At 35.5% G+C, this 20,182-nt stretch overlaps 1 protein-coding gene across 1 annotated transcript; it reads left to right on the forward strand.

The window, feature by feature from the left end:
• The first annotated feature begins 1,250 nt into the window (after window positions 1–1,250).
• On the forward strand, window positions 1,251–17,576 carry LOC129225146 (uncharacterized). The gene is made up of 4 exons (XM_054859706.1): window positions 1,251–1,380; window positions 4,456–4,579; window positions 14,380–14,489; window positions 17,454–17,576. The coding sequence occupies exons 1-4, from the start codon at window positions 1,339–1,341 to the stop codon at window positions 17,523–17,525; spliced, it is 348 nt and encodes a 115-aa protein (XP_054715681.1). The 5' UTR covers window positions 1,251–1,338; the 3' UTR covers window positions 17,526–17,576.
• Window positions 17,577–20,182: the final 2,606 nt, after the last annotated feature.

The following is a 20,182-nucleotide window of genomic DNA, read 5'->3' on the forward strand; positions in this document are numbered from 1 at the left end:
AAAATTCTACAAAATTTATAAACCAAATAAAGAACATTACATATATGCCTGCCATTAAGAACGTTTCAGCTTTAATTAATTCCTTAATACTGGTTAGTGAATAAAAACTTAAACTTTTAATTAAAAAAAAGTCAAATTTTCATGACTTTTCCAACAGTGATTAGTAGGAATAAAAAGGGCAACAACTCCCCTACAAGATGAAATGTAGCAGTGGCTAGTTTCCAATGGGTTTCCCTATCGATTAAATAAATTATGGCATACCTTTCTCAGGGGTGCCCCCTCCAAGAGTAACGGCACCTCCCAAAGCTATAGCCTCCTCCCAAAAAGTGAAAAATACCCCTCAAAACACCCCCTTCCTAAAAATATCAATGACGCAGTCTGCGCCATGCCCCCCCCCCTCTTCTAGGTAAGCAGTGCTGCCTTCCTAATTTGAATCACAGAAAAAATTGCAGTAGTCCCACTGTGCTTTTCTTTCCTCTATAGCTGTTCAGATCCTGTATACAGATTAACAAAACACACAGAGGCAGTGAGAAGCAAAGGAATGTAAGTGGCAAAATTAAAAATTTGGAGATAACCAGTACACATGGTAGGTGAACCTCTCCTCTGTCTTGTTGCAAGAGATGGTACTAGTTATCCTGGTAGGTGCTGTACAGCATGATTTAGAAAAAAATCCAATGAAAGCCTACCTAGGACCTTATCTTTAAACGCGTTTTACACAAAACTTGAAAATGTCCACTTGCATCCTTTTGCTTCTCACTACCTTAAATGCAGTTCGCTAATATTTGCTTTAGGACTATTAATACCACGAAAACTAGTTTTACTCTTACATTGCAGAACTATAACAAAAGTATCATAAGGTACATATTTCCAAAACCGACACAAAGTTATATGAATATTCATTAAAAGTATTATTTATATCACAGATCGAATTTTTATTTAAGTTACATTACGTAATAATAAATCAAATATTTTATCTGAACTTCATATCAGCATTTTCCAAAACATGAAATCACCTTAAAGAACTAGGAGTAGTTCCAGAAAATCATCGATCATACTAAAAGTAGCTGGTTTAATATGATAAATAAAACCACCAAACAATGCGGCAACATTTCAAAAGAAGCGGTACGATAATATCAATAAATGCTTGTTTAGAAATCGGCTTTTTACATGAATGCATAGGTTATTTTATCTCTTCCCTGAGAGTAATATAAACAGCGGCTCAGCTTCTGACGAAGTAAAAAGAAGATATTGGAAACTATAAAAAGGAATTCATTCCTTAATAGGCATTTTGGAAATACTTAGATTAGTTCCCGATCACATTTTTACAGATCTCTAACAATGAAAGTGTTCATCAGTTTTCTTTTCATTTTGTCACTAGCCGTAAGTACAAGATATTTTCTAACTAATTGTATTGACTAAATAGCTAAGCATGATTTTTTGATTGAAATCTTTGGAGTTCTGAAAACTGCGCAGTTATGTAAACGTGTCTTAAATGTTATGTTTTAATGGTATGATTTGAAATAAATCTTCCGATTCCATACTAAAAATTGAGTACACGGCATTAAAAGTATTATGGAAATCAGCCTTGATTTGGGGATATATTTTTGAAAACAAGAAATGAATGGAATAATTCAACGTATTTTAACTACCAAACAGTTATTTTGTATGTGATTACCTCTTAAAACTACGTTCCGTAAATTTTCACTCTGAAGTCTTTTAGGTCTTGTGAAACTTGGTTCTACACTGAACCATTGGTAAAAACCATGTATTGTACAATTCCTAAAAAAATAATAAAATTACTATCACTTAAAATCATTTACTTACCCCTCTTTCTCTCCTATGAACTCAGAGAGTTCCAAACTCCAAATCAATCTCAAAAACTCAGGATTCACGCTCTTAAGTCACGTCCCATTTTGCAAGAACTCAACCATCAGTACACCAGAAACATCAGTTTGCTTTCTGTTGATTTCACGATTCTTTAGCTAGAAGATAGTTTTATGCGATTACTGGTAGTAGAGTCGGAATGGAGGGTGGCTTAAAAGTGTGCAAAGCCTGTTTTTTCGAAACTAGTTGAGCAGGCTGCCGTGGGTTGCTAAACGGCAATATTTGCAGAAATGAGTTTTTATTTATTTATTTATTTTGAAGAAGCGCGTTTTGGGTTCAATACGAACAATAGGGAAATACTAGAATTTGACTTTTTTTTTGTGCTCCCCCCCCCCCCCCAGCGGAAACCAACTAAGCAAGCTTGTACGACAAAGCTAACGTGCAAAAGATAGCAAAAATGCAATAAATAAATAAATAAATAAAAATAGACTAAGAAGTAACAATAATAAAATGAAAAGTGAAAAATTTGCAGCTAATGTCTTTTTTCTGTCCACGCCAGAATTGGTTTGAGGAGGAAATGCTAGGCAATTAAATGTTGTTGATCGATAGCACCTTTAAATCTCTGAAAAAATGTTTAAATGAAATCATGAAATCATCAGCTGATGCAGTTAAAAGCAAAGGAATGTAAGTGGCAAAATTAAAAATTTGGAGATAACCATTACAAATGGTGGTGAACCCCTCCTCTGCCTTGAGGCAATAGGTGGTACTAGTAGCCCTGGTAGGTGCTGCTATACAGCATGATTTAGAAAAGCTTTTCAATAAATGTCTACCTAGGAGCCAATCTTTAAACGCGTTTCACTCAAAACTAGAAAATGTCCACTTTTACATTCCTTTGCTCCTCACTTCCTCAGCTGTAGTATTCATAAGTAACAACTAATTTTGGAGAAATTTTCGACCTAAATATAGTGAATAATTTGAGACGAAGGGAGCATTTGTACTTTTGGAATTTTTGAAAACTCAAAACTATTACAATTTTCATATTTTTTACGGATTAATTTTTTCTGATACTTAAAGAGTTAAAAATTGTTCAGTTTTGTAAAGCAAAATCATACCTCCATTAGTAACATCCTTCTCCCATATTCCTCTTTTTTGAGCAATCACGATTGCTTATTGTTTTCATTTGACCGTAGTTGATGTTTCCTTGATTTTTGAGCAATCACGATTGCTTATTGTTTTTATTTGACCGTAGTTGATGTTTCTTCGATTTTTGAGCAATCACGATGGCTTATTGTTTTCCAATTAAACCATAGTTGATGTTTCCTTGATTTTTGAGCAATCACGATTGCTTATTGTTTTTATTTGACCGTATGATGTTTCTTCGATTTTTGAGCAATCACGATGACTTATTGTTTTCAATTGAACTATAGTTGATGTTCTTTTGATTTTATTTTTGTATTCCATGTTCCTCCTCCTGAGCGGTGGCGTTCAAGTCTCCCGGAATCGACTTTATTTATACCCGACCCTCTCGAATTTACACAAATTTCTTTACACAGAAACAGCATCCAGCCCCTAGCAATAATTTGAATTTTGAAGTATTGAATTCAAATTGTTTTTTAAGGAGAATGAAGAAACGAAAAAGTGGTCCAAGTAATGCTGTCTACTGGAGTAAAGGGTTAATCCACTACTGGAGTTAGGTTTAAAATTTCAACTATCAAGATATCAAACAGACAATTGCTTCGTTCAAAAGTAGAAGCAATTTTCACCCGTCATACCTTCATGGGCGATTTTCAAGTTGGTAAATATTTGGTCTACAAAACATCGGATATTAGTGGCAAAATTAGATTAGAAATGATTTAATAAATTATTTGTATAGAAAAATAAATATTAATGTTGCCCAAACTATTACCCGTGGCGTGGGCCACACGCTGAAGCACGCTCCTGTGGCACATTGCTTTGTTTAACGTTACAATTCAAGAATATCAATCAGTCACAATATCACAAATTTGGTGGCAAATATATTTAGAAATTAGTTTCTGAAAAACAGTTGTAAATAACAAAACAAGCATGCAATTAACACGTGGTATAACCATAACAACTATTCATAATCCAAACAAAAATTCTTGGTTTGTAATTTTCTTCCTTTTTCCATAATTTACCACGTTATTTAAAAATTTTGAAATATTTTGAAATTTCGAAAAATTGCTCTAGCCCGTGAGAATTATTTTTACATTAGATGCGGCCCTCAGGTAAAAAGAAAGAAAGGTGGGTCACCACTGATTTAAACGAACAAGAGATCTCTTAAATCAGTATTCAGTGTTTCATAAATGAAAAGTTGATTCACCTACACATTTTCTATATCCTAGCCTTACTAGTTTTTGTGTGAACTCCGTCTTATGCGAATTTTGCTTACGCGAAATCTGTATTTTTCAAGAAATGATTGTTCCTTGATTATTAAATACCTTTTTTTTTCATATTATTTTAGGCATAAGTTATTGGAGTGTTTTGGGGACTTTCTTCAAGTGGGAGGGGGAGGGGGCTGTTTGGTCTTCCGTTTATTAGGCACTTTAAGTAGACATCAAAAAGCTTCAAAATAAAATATAAATTTATGACTAAGAAATTCTTCTTCAACAGCTATGCATAGATGCTTTTACTGGATGGCCAGGTGGTTGCAAAGCTGACGAGGATTGTGATGAAACCGAGTGTTGCATTAGACAAGGAGCACAATTTGGAATATGCCTTCAAAGACCGTTAGAAGGTATTTATTTCTTGTTTTCAAAATGCAATAAACCTTCATTGAACCGGACCCTATTAAATCGAACTTCACTTATTCCGGACAGCTATTTTGATGTAAATAAAAGGCGAGTTAGCGCACAATGCATTTTTGTCGTCCGTATTTTGTATTTTTATGATGTATTTTTTAAGTTTTCTTTTATGCAGTTTTTTCTTGCATTCTCTTTAAAATGCATTTTTTACTGGGTACTGTTGTTTACTTTTGTACGTTGGCTCAATTTATATCTAATTTGGTTCAATCCGGACTTTCATTAATTTGGGCAACCTGGATCCCCGATCCCCTATTAAGGAATAACGATATTCTACATAATGACCTATGTGTCTAGGCGCGCAAATAGCAATAAAACAAAAACAGCACGTTTTTGAAGGATAATATTAACCAAATAGTTTTAAAAAAATAGGCAGTTATGGGACTGCCGACAGAAGGGAAAACTTAAAACTACAAAATCATTTGGTGTGTTCGAAGCGCGCGTGTGGCTGTTTGGGTCAGGGACGGATACAAAAAACCATTTTACGGGGGGGGGGGGGGGGTCATGCTGAAGGGGGAATGACCAATTTTCTGAAACAGCTTGAAAAAAAATCACTAAATCGGTCAGGAATAAGGCACCAAATTGGGGATAAACGTTGCAAATTAATTTCATAAACAATGAAACGAAGTAGTAGTAGTTCAACTATTTACTTTCAAAAAGAATTGAAAAGATTTACATTTTATGCACGAGGTGTTTGAACACAATCCCGTGTGGACGGACACTGTTGCGACGGTTTAGGGGGGGGGGGGGCTATGCTTCCAATGATCCTCCCCTTGTATCCGCCAATGGTGTGGGTGGGTGTGAGTGGTGTGTGTTTAATTTTGATTTAAAACTAATTCTAGTTTCAAAAATTAAAGTTTTATAACTAGTAAATTCAAAATATTAGCTAGTCCTGTTTTTACGTTTATCAGCAATATGAGCATCAGTTATATACATTTTGGTATGATTTATTTCAGTTCTTTTACAAAGTGAAGATTGATGCAAATATAAGAAAAAATGAAAAATAAATTCTTAGTTTGTGTTATTCATTTTTCCATGCATAAAAAATAAACGATGCACATATTGAGTTTTCCACGTTATCATTTTACTGTACGCATAGGCGGATTTAGGACTGAGTTCCTGGGGGGGGGGGGGGGGGCAGGATTTTTTTTTTTTTTGGAGCAACATTTTTAATCGCCCTCCCCCTTCCCATGTTTTTGTTTGCTTTCTGTGATGCGTAAGGCCATTCTTTACTGTTTTATGTATTGTTTTCATTACTGTGTGTAATCATGCTGTCCTTTTTAAATTGACCTTAAAAGAGAGGGGGCTGGTATTAAGAGAGTGACGCAGTGCTCCCTTTTAAGTGGGATATAGTGTATCTCCAGTTTTAGGGGGGGCCGGGGGTTACTCCCCCGGAGGAAATTATCTAAGATGGATATAAAATTCTGCATTTTGAGGTCTTATAAGGGTTAATTGGAAATAATAGGCAAAAAGTTTCTTTTTTTTAAGTTTTACGCTTTAAAAGTGCTTTCTGATGCAAGTTAATACTTTGAAAGAAATGGTGCACTGATTTAGAGAATAGGTATCAAGAGAATAACATACTACCCATTTGAACAATTCTTAATTTATACACTTGATAAGAAATAAAATTGAAGCACACTTTGCTTAGGAGTTTCAAAGACTTGTCTAATTATTTTCAAGGTTTGGCTGGTTAGATTGGGTTTTTGGTTCAAAAGCCCTTGTAGGTTATACTGCACCAATTATTTTCAGGGATTTTAGAACCTATCAATAATTTGCACTTTCCAGTCTCTGATTCAAAATTGAGTAGTACAGTTGTACAGTATTGTTCAAACTTTGTAAGAAACGGCTATTTTAAGTTTAAAAGAAAAAATAAACTTTAATTTCCTATTCAAAAAAGAAAAAATCATGATATTTTTTTGTTATAAGATTTTGGAAGATAAGTTGTTACTATATAAACTCCTTCCAAAACTGGGGGGCATTGTCCCCTTTGCCCCCCCCCCTCCCCATAAATCCACACATGCTCTTCTAAACTATTCAAAAACGAAAAAATAATGATTTTTTTTTAATTTTTGGAAGATGTGTTGTTACTACATAAAGTCCTCCCAAAACTGGGGGGGGCATTGCCCCCCTCTGACGCCCCATAAATCCGCGCATGACTGTACAACCCTTCTTTAGCAGACATGCCGTGAGAATGACTAGCATGACGGAAAATTCGTATCTTGAGGCATTCCAGATAATTCGGGGTTCATTTCGAAAAAAAAAGAAAGAAAAGTGAGCTTATGGATGAAAAGACATTTGGCAAAAGCCAAATGCCGATCTGTTAGCCCTGGTTTTATGCATTTTTATGTACAACTGTGCAATCTATTTTAAATTCGACTGGTTTTGCATGATGATATGAAAACGTTTTGGTGACGTTTTATCTGAAATCTAATTGTTTTAAATTTTAAAACATCGATTTTAAGATTAATTATATTTAAAAGTATAAATGAATTAATCATGAAAGTTTCTAAAGCATTTTTAAAAATGAAAAAAATCCGATTTAAATCAAAAAGATCCCCTCTTTTTTTTCTTTTTTTCAAAACAGTTTTGATTTTTTTCATACCCTGATCATTAACATTATTATTATTATATTTCAAAACTGATACTATAGGTTTTTGGAAAATAAAATAGGAAACAAACAATTTTGATTTCGAATCTAAATAAATATACTGTAAAGACTGCATCAATTGTAATTTTATATCTCGTTGTGCTAAGGTGGCGATAATTGGACATCGTTAAAAATCTAATTCTTTAATTAAAAACTCAATTAATGGTAGATTTTTATCATCTGTAAACATGATGTTGAATTCCCCCTAGCTAATAATGAAATCTGTTCCCAATTTTTTAATTTTGACGTAATGCAGAAGCGTCTTTAGAATAAAAAAAAAAAAAAAACGTTTTCACACAAAAATTCTCGTATTGCGCTTAAAGACTTATCCGGTGAAATATTAACCGCAACCATTACAAATATTACAATTAGCTGTCCATTTTCAGAGTGGGAACGGCAAACACGTATCTCACCGATGTCAGAAGTATTTTTCTTTCTCTCATCTCAAAAAATACCCAACACGCCTTAACAAGTTTTAACTTCAAAAATATCATGTAAGCTTAAACATGTTTACTTTCCACATGCACCGGGTGAGGATTGAACACACGATCGCCAGATTGTTCACTCAGGAATAGGATCATGAGACTAACGAGCTGCCGACTGTTCTACCTGTGGATGTAGGAATGGGAATAGGTCTCTATTGTTCTACCGATACCGAGGCTCGTAATACCAACGAAAACAACGCAGGATTAAAGAGCAGAGAGAAGCCGCGCATGCGCTGTAATCCAAATGTCGGTGACGGTGTCGCAAAATGAATGGTTTTTCCCCACCTCAAAAATGCTCAACTCGCCTAAAAAAATTTCACTTTAAAAAAGAAAAATGATAACAACAATAACAATTTTAAACTAGATTCCCCTTCACCTTGTAAGATCTTAGCCAAAATTTCTTACTCTACGTGATTCGATGTGTTCATCCGCCATTTGTACTCAAAGTTTAAGCAAGAATACTGCTCAAGCTGGGATTAGCTGATCGAAATAATTGTAACTGAACCAGGAAAATAGTGCATCTCTTAAAGGTCTATGGAATAACCGGAATTACAAGATTTAGTACAGTGCAATTAGACATGAACCTCAACATCCAAAGTAAAAGTTTCCCGTCAACTCCAAATTGTTGTATACTGTCCCCATATTGTTTGGTAAAAAGTTACACCGTTTTCAGCGTCGGGTTTTGGGGGGAGGGGGGAAGAAGTTGGTAAATTAGTAGTTTTTACCAGTTTTTTGGAAATATTTAAAAAAACTATGGCGTTTAGCGCGAAAAGTGCAATGTACAACATAATCTACACTAAATTACGAACAAAATGGTCCTAAACATTATTTTGTTAAGTGAACGATTCTAGAGTTATGGCGGGTGTAAATGTAGAAAATTTTCGCATTTTAAAGATTTTTTGGAAAATGCAATTCTAAGTACTACGTAAACAGAAATAACTAAACAATTTTATTAAAAAGTAATATTGTACAATCGTATTCTAGTCTAAAAGAAACTAAGAGGCACCACATGGGGTTAGAAACGTAGAAATACTGAGAACGAGAACCAATTTTCTGCAATTCGCATGAACTGTGATAAAGCACTTGATGTTGGACTACTAGCTTCAAAAAAGATTGAGAACAAAACATTCAGAGATACACTTGAAAAGAAAGTTAGCTGTTCAGTCTCTAGCCTCTATTACCAAGTCTAGGACAATTAACAACACCACTGTATGTGTGAACTCTAATACCAGGTTTGTTTGTGATCCGAAATTTCCGAAAATTTTGGGTTGACAACACATTCTCAAACAGAAAAATTATTTTAAAAAATCATTAAAAAAAAAACTTTCAATAATTTTTATCAATGATTTAAATGATTTTTGTATGCATATTTCAAGAGTTTTTACTGGGGAGGGTGAAGGGTCGAGCTTCCTCATAGTTTCAGAAAATTTCACACTGCCTTCAGAAAATTTCACATGAGTCCACGTGCACCCCTGCCTAATCCTCTCTCACATCGGATGGTGTGCACTGTAAGAAAATATGAGAGACTTTAAGAAATACTGTCGAACCCGCTTAAGTGAATAGCCATTTTGCCATGAAAAAATATCTAATAAGCGGGATATTCCAAAAACCGGGATAAAAATAACACATTACATTGGTTTGGTACATTGAAAATGTATTATATTAAGCGGGATATTCTTTTAACCGATATTCTAATAAGCGGGCTTGACTATTTTAATTTGAATTATGTGCATATCCTCAACCCTTGTTCGACGATCTGGCTTGATAAGGAAGGGCAGGGCCGATCCTAGGGTATCGGCCGCCCGTGTGCAAAGAGCGAATGTGCCGCCCCTCAAGAGTAATTTGCATATTTTGACTACGCTTTAACGTCTATATAAATCTTTCTTTAAATTTCCATGCCAAGTTCGAATTCAAAAAAGGGGGGGGGGGACAGAAGAATGATCTTATAAAAAGGAACAAATTTTTTTTAGTAAGAAACTCCTTAGGTACAATTTATATCTTTTAAGTAATAGATACCAAAATTTACTAGTCGTAAAAACGCATTTTATAGTCTTTCTTCGGTGACATCAGAGAAAGGACGGAGGAAGGGGAAGCGTGGGGGGAGGTATCAGGGGTTCAGGGGAGGAGGATTGCTCCAAGATAATTATCGAAATTGACGTATGAAAAATATTTCTAGTTAATCTTTAGTTGTGTTTGGTTGCAAGGACAAACGAGTCAAGTATATTCAAGGTGCATGGAGAAATTTTCGAAATTGACATCAAATATCGCAATTTTAGGAACTTCTTCGAGACTTTAGGTGAAAGTAATGTTGCAGTTCTTTCCTAAAATTCTTTCAAAATCGAAATCAAATTGAAGCTATTTTTTTAGACCGTAGCTTAGGAAGGATCGGCGTTCTTCCCGAAAAATCTCCGAAACTGAAATTTTAAACCCGCAATTTTGGGTCTCCTTTGTTGACGTTTCAAGAGGGAGATTCAATCGTCTCGCATCGAAAGATTTCGAAATATGAGTTTAAAACGCAAATTTAGGCCGTCTTTGGTGACGGTAGGGGATCTGGCGGCTATCCTCCGGCAATTTCTCGGCACTATTTTTTCAAAAACCCGTTTTTGGCTAGATTTGAAAACAATAGGGGAAACGTGAAAATATTCCGAACCAAAATATTTTTCGGAACTGAAATCCAATATAGGCAATTTTTGGGAAGGAAGGATTTTGGAGCTCTTAAGCGGATATTTCTAAAATCGCAATTTTATATTACTTTTGGTGACGTTAACAAAACTGGAAAGTTTCTATGGATCTTTCGGATATTTTTCAACATTAATATCTGAAAAATATAACTATAGACTTTTGTTCACCTCACCTCGACAATTGATGGATATGCCCTAGCGCCGTGAAAAGTTACATAAGCCTGGCAGTTCTCCTCCGGAATTCTTTAGAACTATAAGTCCCAAAATCGTACTTTAAGCATTGTTTGATAACGATGGGACTAAGAGCGGGCGGGGTTCAGTGTGCCCTCACGAACTGTGTTTTTGAAACTGAAGTCAATTTCAGACTAGTTTAGGCAGGAAGCTGTGGCTCCACGGAACCGTCTAAAAACGAAATTTTCAGGTATAGTGACTGCGTTGGAGAAAATGGGGATCCGGGGTCTTTCCCCAAAAGTTCTTTAAACTGATGTTTGAAAAACGCAATTTTAGTTTGTTTTTCAATACGTTAAGTGAGAGGGGGTGGAATTAGGGGCTTCTCTAAAGACGCTGATTGAGACTGTCTTTGGTAGTAATGTTTGCGAATGGATTTCGGGGTCCTTCACTGCAAAAAATTCGAAAAATGCCAAAGCAATTTTATATGATGTTTGATGATAGGAAGGGCTGTCGTCTGAAAACACGTTTCGGATTTTGGAGTCAACATTTTTAGGCTATGTTTGATTAAGTTAAGGTGGAAGAGGTGAATCAGAGACTTAATTGGGTCCTTAAGATCGATGGTTCAACCAGCGAAATTTTCCGAAAGTAAAGTCCTAGAAACGCAATTTTAAGCCTTCTTTAATTTCGTCAAGGAGGTCATGGCATCCTTTTGGATCTTCGTTTTGGAGCTGCATTTGCTTCCCGGGGCAAGGGCCATGTCCTCCTACCTGATGAAACCGGGCAGTTCATTCAAGATTTTAATCAGAAAAATTGTCGTAAAGGGGGAAAAGTACATCATTTTAGTTCGTCATTCATATATGTTACTCTCAAGGGAGTCGTAATTTTCCACTTTCTCTCCACGCATCCACGACTGTTAAACACAGAGTTTGTTACATAGTTTGTTGTTTGAAATGCTTGCGAGAGTATCTAATCAGTATAGCTTTTTTTTAAAATAAATAAAATATGTCTTCATTGTTTAGGTCTATAAAAGCTTGGGGGGGGGGGGGGGGTAAACATTAGTGGCCGCCCTCGGTGCTCCTTTTAGACGGCACGATTTCATGCTTCAGAAGGGGGCCTTTCCCCTCCCCTGTATCCATGCCTGATTACCGGTTCTGTCGCAAACTTTGCAACCAAATGAAGCATGTGTGTTAAGAGCAGATATTAATGGACAATGAACCAACACAATTTTCCCTAACATTATATTTTTCTTAAATCATGCTATGCTGTCAGGAAATCGACACATACTTTGACAATTGAAATTTTAAAAATCAGCATATTTATTCTACTTATTATAAGTTATCTTGTGAGAAATTCTTGAGGAATTTTGCTTGACTATAAGAACTTTATGATTCGGCCTGCGGCCGCCCCTTGCTTTGGCCGCCCTTGTGCGGCGCACACTCTGCACACCTGCTAGGATCGGCCCTGAGGAAGGGGAGCAAATCTCCAATGATGTCTGTTTTGGTTCCAAATTCAAATGAATCATTGGTCACCCCTTATTTAGAAAAAGTGTCCTACATCACTGATGAAAATCACCTTCTTCATCGTGTTTTCTGACGTTTCCCAGCTACCTTCAGACAGATTTGCGAGCAATACATAAATTACGTAATTGCTCCATATAAGCCAGCAACTTGTTTTTGATGAATACGAGCAAGGAACCACAAAAGATGAAGAACAATTACGTAGATCACGTTCTACCACTAACATTGAAGTCAAAGTTGAAGACTCAATCGATGTAATCAACAAAGTGAATTTCTAGCTAACACTAAGAACAAAATGGACCTTATTTCTCTCTTGACAATGTACTTGCAAACCAGGTGGTTGCACAGTTCATCAAGCATCGGGTGACGATGACTTATTAATAGTTTTAACAGCGATTGATAAAGCTAAGAATGGAATTGAAGCTTGTGTGATCGGTGATGACATGGACTTACTAGTCTTGTTGAATGCTCACACACCATCAGAAAACAAATTGAAAATGTTGGTATCAAAGAAAAGCAATCAGTAGGAACGGTGTGCACTGTTTCGGACATTCAGCGAAGCATTGGCGATATGAAGTGTACTCTTTGCAACATACCCTTTCACAAGATGTGACACTGTACCATCTTTCTACAAAAAGGGAAACATTTCACCGTATAGGAAAGTGTAAGCCAACAACGCTCTTCGTACGAAGCTTCTAAGTCTTTAACGATTCCAAAGTTGACCCCAGTGCAGTGGCTGACGCAGGAAAGTATTTCTTTCTTGCGATGTTCGGAGCAAAGAATACTGAAGATCTAGATAGCTTTCGCTACCAGTGTTACTTGCAGGCTATTGCAAAGCAGTCCATACATTCATTGTTTAAGTTGACTGCTCTACGCCCCCCCCCCTCCCCCCACACTTCAGCAGCTTCCAAGCAGCATTCATATAGAACCTACCACCAGGTTCAGCAGCGGCTGGATGAGAAAAAGGATTTATCTCCAGTGGGGGTGGAAGAAGATTGTTGAGTACCTGAGACCAATTACAACAATGTCTTCTGCAACTCCCTAGGAATTACTTTCCCTCATAGTGCGCGTTTAAAAAGCCGAATGCGTTCATAACTGCCAGTGCAGAAGTAGTGGTCTAAACTGCTCAAGTATGTGCAGTAATTGCTCAGGTCTAACAAGTAATAACAGGGGCACTAATATCATAGGCGAAGATCTAGAAGAGGACGGTGGTATGCTTGAAGAGGACTGAATACTGGTGAATACTTTACATCACAATATGTCGCATTCAACATTCTACATTTTTATTAAATATTAGTATTGAACTCAGTTTACGAACGTCAAAAAGATTGATAAAATATGGTTGCAATATACAGGCAAATATGTTTATTTTCTAAAGAAAAAACTTCAAAAGCTGCACTTATAAAAATGTTATTATTAAAAATGACATAAATCATAATTGTTATGAATTTTTATAATTTTAAATCATCTATGCTTAAAATACATTCATTCTTATAGCGGCATTGTCTAGAGAAAGTTTGGGTTTCTCCGTGCCGCAAATTTATATAACCACGGTCCATGAATGCTTCTTTTCCCTTAAAAGTAGAGCCCCCTGAGTAGGTGATGAGGTTGTCGTTCTTTCAAGGACACAAACATACCACCAGCCCCATAAATCACAATTTGCTTTTACAAAACACTCCTCATACAAAAAATTAGTTTCCTGAGTGATAATGAATTATTTTTTTCGAAAAATCTAAAAAAATACGAAAAATTTCTATTTTTCACCTGTCGTAACTCTGCAACCGTTCACTTAACAAAATAATGTTTAAGACCATTTGTTCGAAATTTAATGCAGATTATTTTGTATATTGCACTTTTCGAGCTAAACACCATAGTTTTATAAATATTTTGGAAAAACTGATAAAAACTACTAATTTACCAACTCCCCCCCCCCCCCCCCAAACCCGACGCTGAAAACGGTGTAACTTTTTACCAAACAATATGTGGACAGTATACAACAATTTGGAGTTGACGGGAAACTTTTACTTTGGATGTTGAGGTTAGGCCTTTTTTCGGTCTATTTGCACCGTACTAATTTGATACTTTCGTTCAGAAACGTTTCACAAACAGGAAGAAAAGTTGATTGAACTCAATCTTCGTTGAGTTCAGTCAACGGGTGTCGATTAGAACACTTGAAATAATCGGTACCAAAAGTATGGTGCATTATTATTATATGCTTTCATTCAATTTTTTCAGGTGAACGTTGTATTCCGACTGGCAAACAAAGCAGGATGTACCAACAAGCGTCTTGTCCTTGCGCTGCTGGATTCAAATGCTCATCCTCAGGCAAAAGAACATTTCCAGGGGTAAGATGACATATTTGCTTGCCCAAATCCCTCCTTTGGCACTGTTTACATGTGCAATATATCGTTCTTTTTAATGATCAGAGGATCGTTCATTGAATTCGTTCATTTGAACGACTTCGTTCATTCAAAAAAGTCATTTAAATTTTTTAAAAGTTCATCAAAAAATTCTCAAGCACACATTATTCTAATTCATAAGTTAATTAAATTATATTTATTTTAAAAAGCTGGATAGTAGATTATAAAAATAATGAAACTTAATTCATCAACTTACCGGCGTAAACAAGATGGCGATTAAAAGCTAAAGAGCAAGTGATGCCGAATGTTTTATTATGAAATAAAGAAGAGGGACAAAATTATGTTTATCTATTTAGTATTGGAAAGATGAACAAACGAACCAACAGAAACAAATGTATTTCCAGTTCATTGTCAAAAGAACGGCTGTCCATTTTTTAGGAGATCGTACTGTGCCGTTCATTTTAAGAAGTCGTACTTTTTTTGGGCTATACGTTCAAGAACGATGCATCTCTATCACAAAGTGCGACATTTAACCTCAACCCCATCTCTTCCTTTATTACGATATACTATTACATTATCATATTGTTGTAAACAAATGTGTGATGTCACATTTCTTGTTACTTCTCACTACCCTTATCACAATGGGGTTGATTCCATCAGTCAAAAGTACTACTTTTAGCCACTGAAGTTGATAGGAATGAGCAAAAAATCAATAAATAACATGGACCCCCATTTTTCCAACAGTTATTTTTTAGTTATTTTTTTCAAATGTCCGATTTTTCAAACAAGGCATGGTCTTTATGACGTTACAAGTGACGCACTTTGGCGCGTATTCATCTGGCGTGCTGTACGCTTACGCTTGCTGTCTACCGCGTTTCCACGTTATGATAATTCAGAAGCGAGTTAAATGTTGCACTTGAATGCTTGCCATCAACCGTATAGTCGCCAGTATGTGAGTAAAGATGCAAATTAAATATTGTGCTCTGCGCTAAAGGCATCAGTGAATGGCAACGCATCATTTGTGGTGTCATGAGCAGAATCGTAAAAAAGGAAATTGAATCTGCGCACCGATTAAAAAAATTTTTCAAAAATATTACACTTTGTCAAGTTACTTAAAACATGGTCAGATCCTTTGTTTTTTATCATGCTCTTTCAAAAAAAAAAAAAAAAAAAAAATACTTTTAAAATTTCGAAAATGATCCCATTTCGACCCCCCTCCCCTTCAAAGCGTGGCATCAATGGTGGGCAATCCCTTATTCTAACTGGGTGATTCCACTGCCACGTGAGGGACAAAGTGGACTACATTTTTCTTAACATTTCTGTATGCATGCAAATTATTCAGGGCAAAAATTTAAAAAATGATGACTTAGTAAAAGAGTTGGTTGTCTCTATTCCAAGCCCATTTGTTGAACTCAATCGATTAACGTGAGTTTTGAAATAGGAGCTCCATATAAGTATTTAGTGAAATACAACAATGCCGAAAAAAAAAGAATGATGGGGAGTTTTTGAGTATTCCATTCCAACTCCTGTTAAAATTTGTCATGAAGGTTTCGTTAATTTTTAATTTTTTTTTTTTTTTTTTTTGCTCCCTCTACCCTTTTGCCTCAGTTTCATTTAATTGAGAATGGATGCCCATAATTTGGGGGATCTAGAGGAGGAATTGCAACCCCCTCCCTCATGGCTTAGAAACAAAATGCACATGCGAACGCATTTGACCTTTTTCTCCCCTATAATATGTATTTATCCTTTTCCTCCTGGAAAATGTAAAAATGACAAACCTGAATAGATAACATTCAAGTATACTGTAAAACCACTTACTTTTGCGAAAGTAAAGGTACCGGTGATTTCGCGAGCTGAAAATTTCGGGAATTTTATTTGATCAGAACTGAAAGTCCATAAAAAAATTAAGTAAAACATTTTGCGAGACATAAATTTTCGCGATTTCGACGGACACACGAAAATTAAAGTCACGCGAAAATAAGTACACGAAAATAAGTGCTTTTACAGGAGTTCTGCCATAAAAATGACAAATACACCCAAACCTGTTTTTGCGCGGTAGGTAGATACTGTATTTATATTTTAAAAAAAATCGCATAAAAAATCGCTCAAAATTACACTATCAAGCACTCGTTTTAAAGATAGGTTTGTCAATTGAGTCGAAATTTATGTGAAAGTTTCATAGACCGCACAAAAATAAAATCGCACAAAAACAGGTTTGGGTGCACTGACATTTCGGAAAATCCGGGCGTAAAATATTGTAAGGAAATCTGGAAGAAGAGTGTGGGAACAAAGGAAGGTTCCCCGAAAGTAATTTAACGAGAACCCGGGTTTAGCGAGGAAATCAGTTCTTGGTTGGTACAATGTTTCGTGTGTGGGAGCATAACTCGCTTTTAACGAGTAAACCCCACTTGCAGCGAGCAATGTTTTGTGTGTGTGTGCGTGTGATTCGTAAAATTTCTCTTAACTTTTAGCTCAGCTTATCTTTTTTGGTAAATTTTCTCCAATACATTCCAAAGTCAATCAAAGTTAGTAGTAAAAATCATAAATCCTGAGAACAAGCGATATGACAGTATTTTTTTTTTTTTAATTTGTGAAGTAAAGAAGCATTTAAAAATTATATGTGCACAACCAACTTGTTTGGAACTGTAGAGTGATAAAAAAAAAAAAAAAAAAAATTGATGAATTTTTATGATTTTTTTGGCAAACTCGCTTTTTACGAGCACTCGCAAAAAACGAGCAAATATCGCGCCCCCTTTACGTTCGTTATAAGCGAGTTTGACTGTATAGGCTAAAAAAAAAAAGATCATACTAAGTTTAGAGAACTTGAAAACCAAACAGCTTTTATGTTAGTTGTATTGTTGTATAAATGTACTTCAAGGATGTTTTTTCTTTTTTGAAAGAAATTATGCAACAGATGTTTTTTTAAACCTTGATTCTGATTATTTGCAGATGAAATACACCAAGCCTCCTACCTGCCAAGCTGTTCCGGAAACAACTGAACCACCTAGAACAACGGAATGAAATAATTTATTATTTTACTTGTAATCGTTAATAAATTGTTATTTTAATTAATTCGATCTTGTTTTTCTTTAATGTTACACTAATCAGCTCAACAGAATATAATTGAAAGACACTGAAACTTTTTGATGAATGCGGTGCTGTAAAACAATTTTAAAATAATAACAGTAATATTAAGGTTCGCAACTCCTGAGATCGAATACACTACCTAGCGGTGATTAACAATACAACCGAAAAAGGTAAAACATTTCGTTCCACGTGTTTACATTGGGGTTTACTGGCTTCAGACAGTTTGTGGTATAATGTAATTTCAGAGGAATAGAAAAGAAAACTTTTCACAAACACGATGAAAAATTACTGCCATTCACTAAGCTTCAAAAGCAGTTATAAAATACGGCATTTATTTCTTTTACCTATGTCATCCGCCATTCGACAGTGGTTGCAGCGCCCCCTGTAGTTTATTGGAGTTGCGCGAATCTTACAAACAAGGAAATAATCAACAGACATAAAATATTTTTAACAGCATGGATTTTAAACGGTCAAATTTTTTAATTTTTGTTTTAAACTCCAGGAACTAAGACGGAATGAGGTGTTCGTCACAATCTTCGATTGGTGTATTAGAATGAAAACAACGAAAATGGTTTTATGGCTCAGGTCAGGTACATAATGTTAAGACAGCTTCTGTAAAGAAAAGAAGTAAAAACAAAACGTCATTTCGCAAATTTTGTTGAAATATATATTTTAAGTCTACAATATCAAACTAAACAGTAGAGAACTTATCCTTTCATTGAGTTTGAATACTTCTCCCTCCCCCCCGGCATTGAATTGTACGTATTTCGATTTCTTAGCATCACTAAAGGTTTAAAATTGTATTTAGTTTAAGTTAAAAACTAATCTTTTATTGCTTTAAAATGCTGTTTTTCCCCTTTTAAAATTCATCAATTTGATTCGTTCGTGGTTTTTATTTTGTGATGAAGGAAAGAAAGGTGGAATTAAAAAAAGTACAAAATAAAAACTCCAATTCTTGCTCAGAGTCTTTTTGGCTTTTACGGAAAAAAGACATGCAGAATTTGAACTAAGAAAATTAATTACGGTATACTATAATATATAATTTTTAATACATTACACAGGTATTTAATGTTATCTCCCCCTCCCTCACTCGCTGTCGTTCAACCTTCGTAATGATCCAATTTCTGAAGTTAAAATTTTTAGTGTGGACGCTCGAACTCGAATGCGTTGGTAATGACGTATTCAGGCCGTATTGATTTTCTCTTATTGAACACAAACCCTTTGTACGTGACCCCCAGGAATTTTTTTAATGGTGAGTCTGCACATACCGCTTATTATTTCCTGACACGATTCAGGGGCGGATCCAGAAATATTTGGAAGGGGGGTCAAGTTTTAATGACCAGCGTTATATATCCTACGCAAAAAAGCTTCTCTTATGCAGGGGCGTCAGTCCCCCCCCCCCCACAATGAGATAAAAACTCATTCAAATACCTTTTCCCTACAATTTTAATGATTAAGTACTATTTTTTCGAATTTAAAAATTTGAAGATTGGTAATATAATCTTAACAAAATTCTTGTCACAGGGGGGTCAGCTGACTCTTTGACCCTCCCCTGAATCCGCCCCTGACACGATTTGATTTGTGTGTGTGTGTGTATTAGAACCGATTGTTGGTAACAGTTATACGCTTCTCAAAATTAATCTATGCCTCCCCTCCCCCCTAGGGAAGTGCGCCCCACAGATTGGATACCACAATTTAGTATATAAAAAGTTTAGTCTTTATACTTCAGATCGAAAACGCCAAAAAAAAAAAATGCATAGAGTTCCTTTAAATTTGAAAGTATTATTCTCATTTTTTTATTATGCTTGTATAGGTGCAGGAAAGTCTATAAGTTATCCATCTAAGAAGCAAAACACGCATGCTTCACACATGCTCCCATACTTCTGAGTTGGTAAAAGACACCGATCATCAAAGCTCGACTAACTAAAAGTGAGGCCCAAGGACCACAATAATTTTGAGGGCCTTAAAGGCTATTATTTTAAAAATGTGTGTATTTTTTGTATAGTTGTAATACTATGCATAATTCTTTAAGTAATTTAGGGCCCCTTAGGAAGAAGGGACCCAGGCCCAGGCGGCCTGTGCGGTAATCAGGTCCTGCCGATCATTTAACATTAACAGGCGCAAGAGAAAAAGTACAGTGGTTGCCGCATCTGATTTTTTAAGTTATAAATTTAATTTCTGCTTAAAAAGAGAGAGAGAGACCTTTTAAGTTTTTAGATTTGTATTTCTATTGGTAGACTTTAGATTGCAATAAAGTAAGATATCTCAAATGATAAATTGTCACTTTCAAAATGAAGTACAGCGAAATTACGTTACAACGAACGAATTGAAGAGATCCCAAATTTTGTTCGTTGTAACGGGAATTTCGTTGTAAAGGAATTTAAGCAATATGATGGAAACTAAATCAGGACTGAAAACTTATTTCGCTAAAATAAACATTTCATTGTATTGGTATTCGTTGTAACAGAATTCAACTATATTTAATAAACAATATGAAGCACCTAGAAGCAAAGGGAAAGATAGGAGGGAGTGTCAAAATTAGAAATTCGAAGATATCTAGTGCAAATGGAAGGAGAAACTTTCACGTGTTG

This window comes from Uloborus diversus, chromosome 6 (assembly GCF_026930045.1).
Source record: "Uloborus diversus isolate 005 chromosome 6, Udiv.v.3.1, whole genome shotgun sequence".
Lineage (NCBI taxonomy): Eukaryota > Metazoa > Arthropoda > Arachnida > Araneae > Uloboridae > Uloborus > Uloborus diversus.

Coding starts and splice junctions, on each gene's coding strand:
- LOC129225146 (XM_054859706.1), top strand. CDS start 1,339: ATGAAAGTGTTCATCAGTTTTCTTTTCATTTTGTCACTAGCC. Junction 1,381..4,455: donor TTTTCATTTTGTCACTAGCC/GTAAGTACAAGA, acceptor CTTCTTCAACAG/CTATGCATAGATGCTTTTAC. Junction 14,490..17,453: donor GCAAAAGAACATTTCCAGGG/GTAAGATGACAT, acceptor GATTATTTGCAG/ATGAAATACACCAAGCCTCC.